The 17,664-nt window shown below is 42.4% G+C and overlaps 1 protein-coding gene across 1 annotated transcript in view; it reads left to right on the top strand.

The window, feature by feature from the left end:
* Positions 1-17,664, top strand: part of BAIAP3 (BAI1 associated protein 3) — a 417,423-nt gene that overhangs the window by 319,088 nt on the left and 80,671 nt on the right. Inside the window, exons 13-17 of the mRNA XM_088452009.1 lie at positions 2,953-3,045; positions 6,041-6,144; positions 9,136-9,253; positions 12,923-13,047; positions 13,148-13,238. Of these exons, the coding sequence (XP_088308135.1) occupies positions 2,953-3,045; positions 6,041-6,144; positions 9,136-9,253; positions 12,923-13,047; positions 13,148-13,238 (531 nt within the window). The remainder of the gene's footprint in view (positions 1-2,952; positions 3,046-6,040; positions 6,145-9,135; positions 9,254-12,922; positions 13,048-13,147; positions 13,239-17,664) is intronic.

The following is a 17,664-nucleotide window of genomic DNA, read 5'->3' as shown; positions in this document are numbered from 1 at the left end:
AAACATCTCAGGGTTGGCTTAAAAGTTGGTCAAAAGGTCATTGCACACTTCCACCCTCTGGGCCTTATGATCCCTGGTTAATTGCTTTGGAACCCATTTAGCACACACTTTACGATATCCCAAATCATTGATTAGTGTTTCTACAGTGCCATGGCTACATTCCAGTTCATCACTGATATCTCTGATGGTCACACAATGGTCTTTCTGAATCATGGCATCGACTTTGTGTCGGTTCTCTGCTGTCACTGCAGGTGATGGTTTGTCGCACACGGACGATTCTCCTGACTGAAAACGTTTCATCCACCTTCTGACATTGCTATAGTCAATTGTACGCTCACCATACACTTTTTTCAGTCTTCTGTGGATTTCTGTAGCACTGCAGCCTTCTTTTTCCAGAAATTCAATGACGGCTCTTTGTTTCATCTTGGATTCCGTGGTATTTCTTGGACTACCTAAACAAAATTAAATATGTAGTTAGCAGACATATTAAAGTACAAACTGACAAAGTTTCAAATAAATGTTGTGTATTCAGAGTTATGAGCATTTAGGCATTACTTTTTGAACAACCCTCGTACTTTAACCCCTGCTCACCCATGCAGCAGAGCTCTATGGTCACAACCTGTCCCTGTTTAATCTTACAAAATCATTATGTGTAAGATATAAGGCCCTCATTCAGAGCCGTACGCTCTGAGCAGAGCGCACGCTCTGAATGAGGGCCGCCCTCCATAATTCTGGAGCGTCCTCCTGGATGCTCGTATAGCTGGTGGTCACCACCCACAGCCTATACGAGCGTGCAGTGTGATGGTCCCGATGGTCGTGACCATCGCGACCATCGAAACTGCGAGCCGGAGCCTGCGGTTGAGGTTTTCAACCGCAAGGCCCGGAGTGATTTTGGCTCTATCAGAGCTAAAATCACTCCCACTGACATCACTAGTGATGTCAGTGGGCCGGCTTCTGACGGGAGGCGTTCCCTTGGGAACGCCCCCGTCAGGGAGGCACGCCCCCGGCACGCCCACCAAAGGGGGCGTGCTGTCAATCAACATCGAAAGCACGCCCCCTTTGATCAGACACAACGAGCGAAGGACTTTCCTTCGCTCGTCGCGTCTGGCGCATGCGCACGACGGAGCTCCCTCCGTCGTGCGCATGCTCAGTGCAGACCATCGACCCACTTGCGAGCGGACAGCCGCTTGCGAGTGGGTCTGAATCAGGGCCTAAGTTCTTTCTCAGTGTGTAAAGAAGAGGAAAAAAAAACAATTGTCTGTCGGTTGTACTAACAGAAGGTACCTGCCCCGCTGTGAAACTGTTCTATAATGGAATGCAGGCTTTGATGTCCAACATTTGTTATTCTGCTTTATCGCTGAGTTTAATTCAGGCCACATAAAACAATATGTGTCTTTTAATACAATTTATGCTATTATTAATACATGAGTATGAATGTTTTAAACAGTACTTTCAAAATCAGAAAGCTGGAGTTTTTTTGTGGAATGTAAAGTTTGCAAACCTGTAAAATGTTTGTCCACCTTTAGATTGATTTAATTCATTGGCTTGTATCTTCCCTTCTGGAACTTTAACTAGATGCTGTCCTGTATTTCTAGAGATGAGCAGGTTCGGTTTTACTCAGTTCTTTTCGTCACATTAGCACAAGTTCGGATTAGTTTGGATTTATCTTATTGGCTATCCAAAACATGTGAGAGCCAAATAGCCAATAAGATAAATCCGAACTAATACGAACTTGCTCTAATGTGACAAAAAAAACCGAGTAGAACCGGAATTGGTATGAAATGCCGGCACTCGAGATCCCCGCTGTTGAAATCCCAAGGCTGGCATCTCGAAGTGGTTAACATACCGACACTTGTTCGTCGGTATGCTAACCCTTCTCCTCACCTTACCCTAACCCCCGTTTTACCCTAACCTCCACCCCCAGTGCCTGAACCTAACCTCCTCCTCCCCGGTGCCTCCCCCTCCCCCCTTAGTGCCTAACCTTCCCCCTAGTGCCTAACCCTGCACCCTAAACCTAACACCACGATACTTACCTTCGGTATCCCGGCGGTCAGGATGATGGTGCCGGGCTTCTGACCGGCGTCGGGATTTCAGCACCGGTAATAGGAGCATCGGCTTACAGATACCCATGCAAGAAGCCCCAGGCAGCAGATAACTTTTATTTCCACTCGTACCTCTGGAGGGTGCAGGCAGAAATAAGCGTTAACTGCTGCTTGCAGGACGATCACGAGTCTCTAATGGAATAGCCCCAGGCACTTTACCTGGGAAAGAGACTGAGTGACACCACCCACGGCTAATTAAATCTGCCCCAATATATTAGTATCACTTGTGTATTTAAAAATATTATTTTACTGAAAGTGCAGTAGATGATTGAAATTTATATCTACCAGATGTAGTTGAAAAAGTAAAGTAAACATGATTGTAATAAAAGTTTTCCAGGAAATAAACCATACAATATAAGTAAAGTAGGCAAACTGGCTAGGACAACTGGCAGCTGCATCAGTGCTCAGCGTTTCTATGTCGTCCTTATTATCGGCACCATATAACATTTATTGCACAGTAATGTATTTTATTTACATGCCACGTCACATGTGTAGTATAGCAACAAACTAAAATTGTATGTTATGTGTCATACAAGTAGGGTTCTTGATACCATGAACTTTTTAGGGAAAAAAGGAAAATAAGAGGTTAACAAACAATTGTAAACGGAAGCCTGTCATACCGTATGATGACACGTGTCTTCTTCCATTTGTATGATTTATAAAATGACATTTGAGCTCTGAGCACACCCCTACTTTGAACAATGTTCTAAATGATCTGAAATACGTGTTAAATGCTTGATCTCCTCACCAGCATTCTTTCCCCGGAAGCCGGTCTCAGCTGTAATTCAATTCAGCGAGTATTAAGACAAATAGCATGGTACCAAAATCTGAATTAACAAATGTCTTTCAGAGGGACACGGTTTTAAGCAAAAAGGCATCTGGCTCGGTGATTCATGAAATGCTGCTTACCCAACTGCTCCGGTATGAACACAGGCAGTCTGAGGTGAGCAGATGTGTGCTTCATCAGTGTTCTCTAAGCAGAGTTGTGGTGTTTGTGGAGTGACATCGGTAGGGTTTTATCATGGAATGTGTGTGCTTTCCTCAGGGATATGTGGTGGTCAGTGCCCAGGATCACAATTTCCTAATCATTCCAGGTTACATCTTGTTTTGTTTTTTTCTAAGTCACGTCTTTGGGGATATGTATCAAACATTGGAGCAAGATAAAGTGGATGGAGATAAAGTACCAACCAATCAGCTCATTTTTCAAACATAGCCTGTAAAATGGCAGCTAAGAGCTGATTGGTTGGTACTTTATCTCCATCCACTTTATCTCTCTCCAAGGTTTGATACATCTCCCCCAAAGTCTCATTTGGCGTAGGTGTACCGAGATTAAAAGAAAATAAATATACTGCACACTGTGGGCGGAATTCAATTCTTTCCAGCCCCTATCGCGCCTGACGGTGCTATTCTATTCTTGCTCCTGTCGGATGCGATCAGCTGCCAAGCGCTACATTTCAGCTCGCAGCCCCTGGGGGATGAGAGCTGAAATGTACGAAAAGTGACATGTTTGGGCGCCCAAACATCACTTTTCGCGATCGCGCCCAGCACTTTGGTCGGGTTTAGCTGCTTTACGCGGCTAAACCTGACCTCTATGGGAGCGATCAGCGTGAAAAGCTGGCATAATTGAATAGCGGCCATGGATCTCCTGTCACTTTAGATGGGAGATGCGGGCCGCGAAATCAATTGAATTCCGCCCTGTAAGTTAGTAAATGACCTGTTGGTGAGTCAAGTGGCAGTCACCTCTTTAGGGGGGAGAAGTATCAAACCTTTGAGAGAGATAAACTGGAGAAGTTTCTATAGCAACCAATCAGTTACTAACTGTAATTTCATGGCTTGTGCTAGATAAATGATAGCTAGATGCTGATTGATTGCTATGGGTAACTTCTCCACTTTATCTCTCTCAAAAGTTTTATGTTCATTTATTTAATCAAAGTAGGTACAGGTTGAGTCTCCCATATCCAAATATTCCGAAATACGGAATATTCCGAAATACGGAATATTTTCAGCTTGACTGAGATAATGAAACCTTTGATTTTTGATGGTTTAATGTTCATAAACTTTGTCTAAGGCACAAATTATTAAAAAGATTGTATAAAATAACCTTCAGGCTGTGTGTATAAGGTGTATATGAAACATAAATGAATTTCATGTATGTACACAAACTTTTTTTGATGCACAAAATTATAAAAAATATTGTCTAAAATGACCTGCAGGCTGTGTGTATAAGGTGTATATAACACATAAATGCATTCTGTGTGTATATTTGGGTCCCATTTCCAAGACATTTCATTATAATATGCAATTATTCCAAAATACGGAATATTCCGATATCCAAAATACCCCTGGTCCCAAGCATTTTGGATATGGGAGACTCAACCTGTAAAAGTTACTTGCACAAATTGGCAAAATAGTAGCAATTACACACACTGCAAATTGTTCCTTTCTGTGATGAGTTTCTTTCTTTCATTCTCAGAATCTCAGTACATCTGTGCCACAAGAGATATTGGGTTTTATGTAACAGCTTGCTCTGGTGAGAGTCCTGCAGTCTGTCCGTGTGTTCAAAGTGTCAGTCATTTAAATGGCAAAACCAACTAGGTTTCTCTTTTTAAATGATTGCCGCTATAAAATACAGGCAGACTCGCCGGCACCTCGCAGGCTATTACATAAGCCCCATTGCCTCTATTTTCTTATTCAGGTACGATGCCAAAAAAACTCACTTCTAAAAATAATGGCAATGAATTAGAACAGCTTATTTTTAGAACTAGTTGCCAGTTCATCCTGTTTGCTGGGGTATATACTGTAACAGAGACTAATGTGGCACAGGGCCACATAATACACTTTGTTTCTCAAAAACAAATCCAACCATAAAAATGCGTTTCAGTAATTCAGGACCTTCCGTGTTCACTGGGGCCTAGCTTGGCGTCTGGTTGGCACAACGGATAATCCAGCTCTAGTATTGAACACTTACAATTTATTCACAACTGTTAGTCTTATATAACATTTGTACATGATTATTTTTATATATCAAAGTGAAACTACCACAATATTGAGCATGGCCAGTTTTCATATCATTTCACCACTGCAGATATTATACTGATATGTTTCAACTATTAAATACCTCGCAGGTCTTATTTTGCTAATTTGCGCATATAAGGAGATCCTGTCTGGTGCTATCCAATAGGACAACTGAGGCCTATATAATGGAAAATTTTAAATAGATACCGACGAAAGCGCTTGCATAATTTCCGTATTAAAAACTTTTAATAAACTGTAAAAACAATAATAACAATATTTGTAACTAGTTATTGACATGCATAAAAACATAATTGGGGCAGTATTTCTATAACATAACTGTCTTACCAAATAATGATACTGACAAATCTGGCACTTACAACTTGTCCAATTGTGACATAAAATTTAAATCTCAAATGTCAGTTCCCAACATTAATTAGACTGCACATGGGAAATTCTGTCTATCCAAAAGTTGAAGCTCACATACAGCAATGTCATACAGGCTTACGCATATATTTGACAGCCTAAATTCTCCAATATCCTTTAGGCTCAAGTATTGGAATAATAGCCAATGTTGAATATGGTTTCTGCAAGCTCAAGCATTGATGTTAGTGACAGAGCTATAGCAGCTTCAGAAATGGATTTAGTGCAGAAGTCTTTTCTGTATAAAGTCCGACCTGCTGGATGAACTTATCTGTAGGAGACATAACATACACCTGGTATATATGTAAGATGTCACAGAAACTTTGTGCTGGCCACATTTTCCTCTTTCTTATTGGGACAGTGGCTTTTGAATCACTTGATCGACAATAACGTAAAATTAAGACAGCCCGACTTGCAGGTCTCCTTTCTCTCCACCTGGTGGTTAGGGCAGTTGTTGTGAATGAGAGTAGTAGTAATACTACCGTGTTGTTGTTGTGGTCCAGGTTGAGTTTTGGAACTGGAAGGGGGAAATGAGCAAGCACGCATTCACACTGATGTCCCACCATAGCATGCAGACCGATCTCTCCAGTCTACAACAGGCTGTCATGTGAGTACTTCAACTGTTTATTATATTCTAATGTATATGTATAAAACTATGCCTATAGTGCATTATTTATTACCCAATACCTTGATTTACATGCTAAATGGAAAATACAACACCCAATCAACTATTAGATGTCATTTATGTGTATCCTTAAGTAATATGGTGAATTCAAGATCTTAGTTTGTTAGATATGTCCCTTGTGTGATATGATCTAAGGGCCTGATTCAGAGCCGGTCGCTATTTGCGGTTGTTCGTTCAAAAAATAGGGGTGGCTATTCAAATGAACCGTTCGCTCTTTGCAGTCTGTTCACGCCTCTAGGTCTGAACGAGCGAACAAAACTTGCGGTCGTTTTTTGGGAAACTACGCCCCCTGGCCGCTCGCATCCTACGTCATTTCCGCTATTTATTAGATTAATCGAGTACATCGACCAGCTTATGAACTGCTCGCTATTCTTGTGGTTGGTTTTTCCTACCGCAATCTTGCGAGCAGTTCTGACTATAAAATAACCAAGTGACGTGGTCAATGACGCTGCTGTATTAATTATGCACACCCTTAAAATGCCCGTTTTGACCTTTAAGCACGCCTGCGTTCTGAATTCCACTCCCCGTTTTCAAGCACCTTCCCCTGTTACCACCCACATACGCCTCCTCCTGTCACTCAAAATAGCAGGCATTCGCTATTTAGCAAACAAACGATTTTTGGCCGCACTGACTGGTTCGCGCATGCGTATTACGATCCGTACGCATGCGCAGTTATGCAAACATCGCTCGGAACGAACGAGCGGCCGCTTACGAGCGGCTCTGAATCAGGCCCTAAGTGCCCCATGATGGAAAGTGCCCTATCATGGAAAGTGCCCTATGATGGAAAGTGTCTTATGATAACATTCAAAAATGTAATTAAATGTATTTAATAATATCTCTCTGTATAGTGCCAGCATACTTCACAGCATTGGTAGCATGACGGAGGGGTTATATTATTATTATTATTTATATAAAGTTTTTCTCCAATAGCACTCAAGGCTCGTTACATTTGCATAAAATACAGAAACCATGAACATAATATAGAGGTTTTTATTTGTAGAAAATTTAGAAAGCATAAACATATACAGAGGTGAGGCAGCCATTTTGGGTAATCAGTCCCAAGGATTATTCATTCTAACTATGAAGGTACCAGGTGAGGCAGCCATCTTAGTTTCACTATATAGGTTACACTGAGTGGAATAGGCAGTGCCTGGAAGAGATGACATGTAATGGGGAAGCTACAGAATACTAAAGCGAGGTACAAGATACGTGATCCTTACAAAGTCAGCTCCACACATTGCTCATCCTACACACAAGAATACCAATCTAATATTAATAAAAGTTATATTTTAGATAAATTTGATAAGAGTGTCCCCTCTGGTGAGTCTTTTCCCTAACCATATGTACTAATGTGCAAGAAAAGCAATACATGGCAATAAGACATACAAGGTTAATAGTAAGAAGCGACTAATTAGGTAGCCACTGAATTAATATTACCACAGGTTGTTAATCTTGGCCATGACAGTACCAGGCAAAGCAGCCATCTTGGGCGCATTACATAAGTTACAGCAGGATGAGCAATCTTAGAAGTGTGATATGCTATGGGGAACTACAGAATTCATCAAAAAGCAAATAAAAAAATAACTCAGAAAACAGGGAAGTAACTATCTTGGGCATATCACAGTCAGGGCTGTAAAGAGCTGGCCCATGGGGTGTGGCCTAATAATGGGGAGGTGTGCCATGCCCCCTTAGGAAAGAAAAAACAATGTTGCAGGAGGGTAGAATTTGTAGAGAAGTTTTTAATTTGGAACTTCCCTTTAGTAGTACCATGTAATGTAACCGTCAAGGCACAAAATAGTTTTGTGTTGTTGATTACAAAGTTATCTAAGCATTTCTTGCCTTTGACAATTTTGGTAGAAAATATATCTTGTGTTAGCTGGTACGAACTGTATGGAGCGTTTATGAAAGTTTCTGAGTGGCATCTTTAGCTGATGGGAGAAAATGTCAGACCATTGATTCACTTACAGCAGCGCTATGGAATAGAATACTGGAACATCTAATCCTCTTTAGAAACAAGCTTGATACTTATTGATCCATTTGTAGAAGCACCAGAAAGGCTCTTACTGACTTTCACAAAATGATGCTGAATTTCATTATACTCCAAAGTACTTAGTCCAAAGGTGCATACACGCGTAACGATTTTTTGATTGATTTGTCATTAACGACGTCGTTGTCGTTCAATCGTTCAAAAAATCATTCAGTTTCTGAGTTATAACGATGAACGATAATCGTTCAAGCGCGCTCCCGTTTGTAGTTTGTAGTTATCGTTCATCGTCCATTTCAGACTTTCCAACATAACGATTTTCATTAAGGGAAGGAACATTTTTCGTTCATCATTGTAAAAATCGTAAAAATCGTTGTAAAAATTGTAAAAATTCAAAAATCGTTCACTTTTTCAAGGGAAAATCTGACAGAAAATCGTTGGCTACCAAATTGTTACATGTGTATGCACTATAAGAATCACAAGTTGCTCTGTTTGGTGGGTGAATTATGAGAAACCTTCAGTGGGAAAAAAAATTAAGATTCTATAAATAAGATTAGCCGGAATCAGGTACAAACTTTATAATTACACTGTGCACAATACAGGTATTACGCACAGTTTTTCTGATCACACAATTTAAATTCAATTGAAATAGCAAGATGTGTATGTACTAAAAATACGTGGCTGGGAGTGCACCCACTCCTTCTCTCCTATTTCGTTTCTCTGAAAGTGTGGTTCAGCATTGGGATTTGAAAAGCCAACTCGGTGCACGCTGTACATTTCAGTGGGTATTGTGACTTTAAGAGCAGACTATTTAAATACATTGAAGAACCATTTTGTTTAACACTGCTGACACTAATAGTGACACAAGAAAGGGCGCAGTGTAGCTAGAATGAGAGTATACTGACTTACTTTCTCTTGTTACTGAAAAGAAAATGGCAGGCTTTCAGCAAACACCATCAAGTGCAACCTTTGGACTACAGTTACCTGCTGGACCTTCTCAAGTACATTGAAGAACAGTGGGAGACTTCCATGTGTCCAAGGGAACTGGTATGTGCTAGTTGTAATTTTTTACATTTACATTTCTTTGTCTTGTTCATCTAGGGGTGTGTAGAGTAGACCCCTGTGTTTTGGATTTAGTTCTAAATAATCATTGTGTTTTGGTTTTGGTAAAACCACCCTCAAGTGTTTTGGTTCGGTTTCAGTTTTGGATTTCTTAAAAAAATTGATACAAACAGCTAAAATCAAGTAACTTGGACCATATTTTGTCCCTATAGTATCATTAACATCAATAACATTAATTTCCAGTAATTTCCAGTCAATTTTGGCCAATTATGGCACCTGATGCAATCAAAAACATGTGAGACCCGGTTTTTAGATCTGAGATCCAACTTGCGGGAAGAACCAAGCCGGGGCTCAGTTCTACTTGAAACCCACAAAGTGACCCAAGCCGGGTCTTGGTTTGCCTCGAAACCTCAAAGTTTGGGTGCGTTTGGTTTTCAGCAGAACTGAACCACTCATATCTAATTTATCTTCCAGCAATGCAGCAAAGTTTATTATCACTATACATAATACATGGTCATATGGTGCATGATTCTGAGACGCATGCATGTCCGAATGCAGCCATACCTTGTAAATTGTAGCAAACTGCACGTCGCGCCGGATGTATGCACATCTTACAGTACTTACAGGCAATTCTGACTCGAGTTCTTGTCAGTATTTTCCCTGCAATGGTTGAATGGCTGTTACTGGGTGGTAATTGGGCGGCAAAGGACTGTTTGCGCGTAAGAGAAGTGGGCGTGTATACTTATCCTGATTTGTATATGGATATTGTGCGACATTTTCAGTCAGTGCACCAAGTGCGGGGTGGGTGTACTGTAAGCGACACTACTAATGATGAAGGCTGATCTCACGGCCAGTTGGCTTGGGGCTGGACGATCGCAATAGATGCGTATGATGCAGAATACGGGCAAATAGTTGAGATCGCTGTAGGCGTCAGGAATTGCGGCAGCATTACTTCTCACAATCAGGCTCATACTGTAACACAGGGATGGGGAACCTCAGGCCCGAGGGCCGTATAAGGCCCGCTGAGTCATTTGGGTTGGCCTTAGGAGCTTTTCTCTGCTAGCCTCATCTGGCTAGCAGGGTGCGTAGAATGGCACCCTGCAGCCAGAATCAATGAGAAGTGCCGCCAGGAGCGTCCTTAGGACACTTCAGACGGTCACACCGCTGCCCTTACAGCTCCCCGGAGCATCCTCAGAATGCTCCAGGCATTACTGTAATCACCGGCAATTGTGGCCCTGCCTTGTGTGACATCAAATGGGGGGTGTGGCCTGCACTGGGCCCGCAAATAATGTTATATATATCAAAATGGCCCTCGGCAGAAAAAAGGTTCCCCACCTCTTTTCCGCTTGTGGTCCACTACTGTCTGACATTCAAAGTCGCCCCTGAGCAGTTTGTGTGGATGAATGAGGTCAGACCTTAGAAGGGAGAAGTCAGGCAAAGTTATTGTGGTCGATCAGATAGTCTTCCATTTTTTATGTACTTTGTCCTTATACAAAAACATATCTATATTTAGAAGCATCCCTAATCTTGTAATAGTGAAGGATTTAGTGCATATCACACCTCTGTCTGTGGTATGAATGCATCTGTACTAGAGGAATTGGCTGGGAACACTGCGGCTAGTGGCGCTGCCTGTGAGATCTGCATCCAACATCAGCTTTGGAGCTGAAATTTGATTTGTGACTTGTTTGGAAGCTACAGCCAAATCACACATGGTTCAGAAGCATCACGTATTTAGTACACAGGCGAGCAGAGTATGACTGGAATCTGAATATATTGATTTATCACCCGCCGTGTCTAAATTTGTTTTTATTTAGTTTTGTTTTTTTCAGTTTCTCCCAGATATTTTGTCAGAAAAAGGACAATGTGATGGAAGGGAAATAAGCCTGATTGGGTTCATTTTATTTAGTCACACCGAGATTAAGATTTACTAAGCAGCAGTTTTTCTAGAGCACAGGTTCTCAAACTCGGTTCTCAGGACCCCAAACAGTGCATGTTTTCCAGGTCTCACAGAATCACAAGTGAAATAATTAGTTCCACCACTGGAGCTTTTAATATGTGTCAGTGAGTAATGAATACACCTGTGCACCTGCTGGGTTACCTGGAAAATGTGATCTGCATGGGGTCCTGAGGACCGAGTTTGAGAACCACTGTTCTAGAGGTTTGGAAACAGATGGGATTTACCGTGCATTGGGGTAGATGTATTTTAGCGGCACTTAACGTGGAAGCACTACCGATGAGATGTATAAACATCTCATCGGCCGGAGAGGGAGAGCGTTAACTCCCCCCTCCGGCGCTACCCGCTAGACAGCAGCGTATCAGCCTAGTGCTGATGCGCTGTGTCTCTCTCCCGGCCGGCTCCACTGAGCATGCGCGGGATCTTGCAAGTATCGCAAGATCCCCGCGTGCAGCCCTGGAGCCGGCAGCCGCCGCAGCAGGGACAGCGCTGTCCCTGCTGTGGGGATAGGCTAACGCCAGGCTGTAGCTGTCGATAACGACAGCTACAGCCAGCCAAACGGTCATGCGTTATGACCGTTCGTACATGGCCCTGCCGTCGGCGCTGCTATCTTATAGATAGCAGCGCCGATAATGACAGGGGCACACAGCGCCCCTGTCATTTACCGCCCAGACCCCCGATCATACATCGGGGAGAAGCGGTATCAGCGCACATAACGTGCGCTGATACTGTTTCTGTGCTTCGTACATCTCCCCCATTGAGTGATGCATTGATTCTCACCAATTTCTTAATTCTAATCCCAATGCAACCATGCCGCAAAACAAAAAAAAATGGCAGGTAAGTAATAGCACTGCGCTCGATCCTGTGGGGGGATCTGGCCGGCAAACATATCCAACTCGCCCCCCCCCCTCCCCCACCCAAAGTAAAAACAGCCACCACAGACAAATCATGCATCGTCTATGTTTTTGTTTGTTTTTTAAATACACCAATGCCTACATGGACTGAGGACTATACTTTACATTTTTGAGGTTCAGTGGTCCTCTAAATGTACAGATTCTTTTGATATCATCTTTGGTATAATGTAAAGAACTGTGTCATCATCCATGGTGACATGATGAGCGAATCCGCCGTAATGTGTCTGCTAGTAAACTTGTCGCCAACACATCTCTGGATCTTGTGTATGGGTATACAAAGGAGGCGTGGCCAGTAAGCAGGGCTTCCGAAGTGCTAGGCCGTCCCCAGGCTCCTTCCTCTCACCATTTCAATGCTGCAGCAATCGCCGGCTGCGTAAACCCACACTGTCCTGCCGAAATTGGTACCATTGGGAGGTATGCCAGCACTTACCTGTATTCTGTTATGAGGAATGTATGCTTGACAGAAACTACTGAATTCTTCATCATTTTGCCAACTTTATCTCCAAATAGAGGAGGTGTCTGAACCAATGTCCATCACATACTGTAAATATTGGTGCAGCCTACAAACTGACTGCTTCCGCTGTATTTAGTAGACAGTGCATCACACATTTACTTTTGACATTTGTAATGCCTATTCTGTGCCATTTTATTACGGTGACATGCACCTCTCTCATGTCACATTGCCTGACACTCTGCTTTAGCTATGTATTATGTGACAGCTTCTGACATGTTTACATTTCGTTACACACTGATCCCAAAACAAGATTTCTGTTTCCAATATTACAGGAGCAAAGCTTAGCTGAAAGTTTCACACTCTTTACCGAATATTGTCTCTTGCTGCTGAAAAAACTGAGGGAGAATTTCCCCATCTTCAACACAACAGTTATCAGCCGGCTTGAATTCATGCTAAGGTAAGACACAGCTGTATGTATGATAAGATAACCAATAACTGCAGCTGCAGAAATGACAATAGTTATACTCTGTTATTATACTGGTGTGTCTCTCACGCAGGTGTCTCAACCAAATTCAGAACATGCAAGCGTTTAGGACGGTCTGCCCCTTCCACAATGAACTGCATCTGGAAATTGCAACTGTGTTGAAGGTATAATTCTCTATATAATGACCACCCACAAAAGTACATGCTAACAGTTGCAGTGAGCAAGCATGACAGGGACAGATAACATTTTATGTGCGGGAAGGTGCAATAAGCCATACTGGTTTGCAAAAAGAAGCCAGTGTAGTTCATCTAGAAACAAATGCAACAGATTTTCTTCATTTATAATGGTCCATTCGTACAATTTTTTCAGTGGTGCCTCTATTCACTTCTAATCTTTGTACTCCCATCTTGATTCAGTGTTCTGCTAAACTGCTGAAATGTTTAAGGAAGTGCAATACAATAGAAGCTGAGTTATTCTACACAGAGCTGTAACGAGGGGTTGTGCAAAAAGGTGCCAACCATTTTGCAAATGGTGCCCCGAAGGATGCAGCGGGGTCATTGCCCCCACAGCATCCTTCTCCACCCTGCTACATAGAACGGCGCAGGGCGTGTCCTTAATCTGGCACCAGTCTTTCTGCTCCCAGGGCTTTCTCTGTAACATGACGTCACTTACGCCAGGTGAGGGGGGCGCCAGCCCTGGGCGGCTCTGCACCCTTTTACAGCACTGATCCTACAATCTGACTTGCTTTACATACTGTATCTGCATATGAAGCATGTTATTTGCAATTTGTTTATGAATATCATCACAACTGTCCTTCAATGAGGCTTATCTGTACAAGGCACATCGTTATCCTCTACTGTAGATTGTGTCAGGGTGATCAGTGTTGGTTGAAATTAAGGATGTATGTTTTTGAGTATTTTTGTCTTTAGGGGACGTTGTATTTATTTCTCTCTGGTTGATTCTCTGACTTCAATCAGGCTTCCCACAAAAGTGATTTGCAGGAATATGAACAGTGTTTGGTTGCTTCAAGGAGTGATTAATGAAAGCATGTGGATTAGGTAGCTATAGTCTGAGCACCACACAGGGTCATTTTAATTCAACACTGAAACAAATTAAGTTTTAATGAAGAGAATGCACCATTGTGGCTGTAAAACTTTAGATTGTGTCCTTAAACATTTAAGTGCTTGCTCACTGTAATGAGTCCATCCGATTGTTTGGGTTTCTATAGCATGGTAAAGTTTTACCGGTGTTTGTGAAGACGACCTATAGTAATCTCAGTCTTTTCAGTAGGTGTGTATCAGAATCTAATAGGGACCACACACTTCCATGGCATTATTCATTTTCAGATGTTACCGCTATGGCAGATATAACAGAATATGTGCAGAGAGAAGTCTCCTGGATAGGAGCAATCCTCCATTTAACTTGATATTTTTGTCCAAGCCGTGAACACATACAGAATTGTAATCCAGAAACAACTAATGGTTAATGTGAAATGTATTTGTAGGTTCCTGATGAGGTGGAAACTTAAAAAATATTGTACTTTACAAGTTCCACAAATAAACAGAGACATAAATCATCATGAATCATTACCGCAAACAAATGTGTTGTACAATGTGTTCGGAAACGTGTAACTAATCCTCTTTTTCATATAATATGATAAAATGTTTAAGAAAAGAACATTGAACTAATGCTTGGAAGGAATCATATTTATTAGTTACAGACCGTACAGCTGTGCCCAACAACCCAGGATATTGAAATATGTGATTTATAGTAATGCTAGTCCAGTAAACCAATAAACTGTGCATACTGTCATGTGTTACTCGTACTTTGGGAAATGGGAGCACTACAACACCAAATGTTATTAGTTCATTAAACATACCACAGTCTAATCCCACTTCTATTGGCTTTGACCTCAGTTAAGATAGGTACGTACTATAAGATTATGGGGTCTATTTACTAAGCTGTGTTAAGTGAACGGTGATAAGGTACCAGCCAATCATCTCCTAACTGCCATGTCACAGGCTGTGTTTGAAAAATGACAGTTGGGAGCTGATTGGCTGGTACATTATCTCCATTCACTTTATCTCCTAACACAGTTTAGTAAATAGACCCCTATCTGTCCAATCTGGCTGGTTGAAATATAAATCTGGTGATGTGTGGGTGCAGAGGCTTAATGTATTGACAGTTAGTCATGGTCCCTTCTCTGCATGCATTAGCTGCCATTGACGGGTCACACGTGGGCACTGCCCTGGATCCCCTTTGGGCTTTTAAGTGCAGATTCCTTAGAAAATAAAAAATAGATACAAAAATATATAATATTTTAATATACTTCCAATAAGAAGTGTAAATGCTTTATTTTAATCATAAAACCTTTTTCTCCTGTTTATCATATCTACTATTGCCATACTCAGATGGCGATACCATAGTACGGGCCTGGCAAACCTGAGGCTCTCCAGCTATCATGAAACTACAAGTCCCAGGATACCCTCCCACTGATCAGCTGGTAAAGCATGTTGGGACATGTAGTTTCATAACAGCTGGAGAGCCGCCAGCCCTGGCATAGTATTACAGCTGCCAGTACATGTACCCCTGCTGTCCTATGGTAAATATGCAGACTGGTAGCTTTGAAATATAGTGAGAAGCCCTATATCTGTGAAAACACGTTTTTACTAGATCTAGGACCATTCACTCATAATAAATAGGCCCCTAAGTCTTACTGCAAACTCAGGGGATGCCGCCATTTGGTTAGCTGAACTAATTTTCTTGAAACCCACTAGGAACTAGGACATGTCTGAGGCATGAGGCGCAAACTTTCTCGTGTCTCATCATTGAATATAGGGCCTGATTCAGAGCCGGACGCTATTTGCGCTCGCACGTTCAGAAAAAGGGGCCGGCTATTTAAATTGAGCGCTCGCTCTTTGTGGTCTGTTGACGCCTCTATGTCTGAGCGAGCGAGCGAACGAAACATGCGCTCGCTATTTTGTAAAAACGCCCCCTGGCCGCTCGCATCCTACGTCATCTCCGCTATTTATTTGATTAATCGAGTACATCGAAAGGCGTCTGAACTGCTCGCAATGGTTGTGATTGGATTTTCCTACCGCAATCATGCGAACAGTTCAGGCTAAAAGACAACCAAGTGACGTGGTCGATGACGCTGCTTTGTTAATTATGCACACCCTTAAAACGCCCGTTTTGATCGTTTGGCACGCCTGCATTCGGATCACCACTCCCCGTTTTCAAGCACCTTCCCCTGTTACCACCCACAAATGCCTCTTTCTGTCACTCAAATTAGCAGGCATTCGCTATTTTGCGAGCGCACAATTTCCGACCGCACTGACTGGTTGGCGCATGAGGATTACGACCCATATGCATGCGCAGATGTGCGAACATCGCTCGGAGCGAACAAGCGGCCGCTTACGAGCGGCTCTGAATCAGGCCCATAGTTTTATTACTTTCTTCTTCCTCCACTAGGGGGCACAGGGATCACTCTGGGTATAGCCTGGAGAGGAGACTCTGGGCACCAAACAGTTACTAATTTTCTTCCCAGCAGCCATCTGGCTCCCTCTGCACTGTACCCCACCCCCATCCACAGGCCTGCTAGTTTGAAGTTTGGTGTGGCAGGAGCGGCACTGTTTCTAGGGGGGTGGTCCCCCGGTTACTTATTTTATTTATTTGTTTTTCATTTTTACAGTATTATTGAGCAGTCTGTGCAGGCGCTCTGCGAATGGCCGCACAGCCACTCCAACACCAGTGCTGGGGTGGCAGCACCAGTGAGTGTACTGGTGACTTCCACCGCGGGCATCAAGCAGGGACAGCATAAGTCTCTCTCTCCGCTCCCCAAGCCCGCACCTGCAGCTGGTTGCCTGGCAGGTAAGGGAGCGGCTCCCTGCTTGCAGTGAGCCGCATCATCGCGGATAAATCCTGCTGGTGATGGAGACCACCGGCGGGATTGGTGTAGTGGCGGTCCAGTATGCTGCTCTCTCCACTGTTCCACCAGGGCTCTGCTGTACAGTCCCTGGGGGTTTTGTCACCTAAGGGGGAGGTAAGCACAACCTGTTAGCCCCTCCCCCGTCCCTGGGCGTGCTTGCAACATGTTTTTTTTATTTCAATAGTTTTTTATTTATTTTCAGAAAAGAAAAACAGAAACCTATAACAATAAAAAATACATTACAATAACCATTATATGTCTGGTCTCTTTCATAAGTTACGTCCGATTATATAAACAAAATATAACAGAATATGCTGTAAAGTCGTACTAAGGATATACAGTCTGGGTATACATTACATATAGTACAGTTGAAACAGAAATAACATCAATGTACTAAAGTGAAGCATTTACATAACATCTGTACATAGATATAGAACACCTATCACAATACAAAAATATTCCTAAAGATATTACCTTGGCTTTAACTTACAGAATACAGAAATGCTAATTGTTTCGCATAGCTCTATCCCCAGCAATTACCCGCTCCTGATCAGGTCTCATATTTCCTCGTCTCCGCACATGTGAGTCTAGTCATCTACCCCAAACAAGATAAAATTTCTTCATATTTATCTAATGTATCCACTTCAATTACAGCTAGAGTA

This window comes from Taudactylus pleione, unplaced genomic scaffold, assembly GCF_031769625.1.
Source record: "Taudactylus pleione unplaced genomic scaffold, aTauple2 ptg000032l, whole genome shotgun sequence".
Taxonomy (NCBI): domain Eukaryota; kingdom Metazoa; phylum Chordata; class Amphibia; order Anura; family Myobatrachidae; genus Taudactylus; species Taudactylus pleione.
The sequence above is the reverse complement of the archived record's forward strand: the minus strand, read 5'-3'. Positions and strand labels throughout refer to the sequence as shown.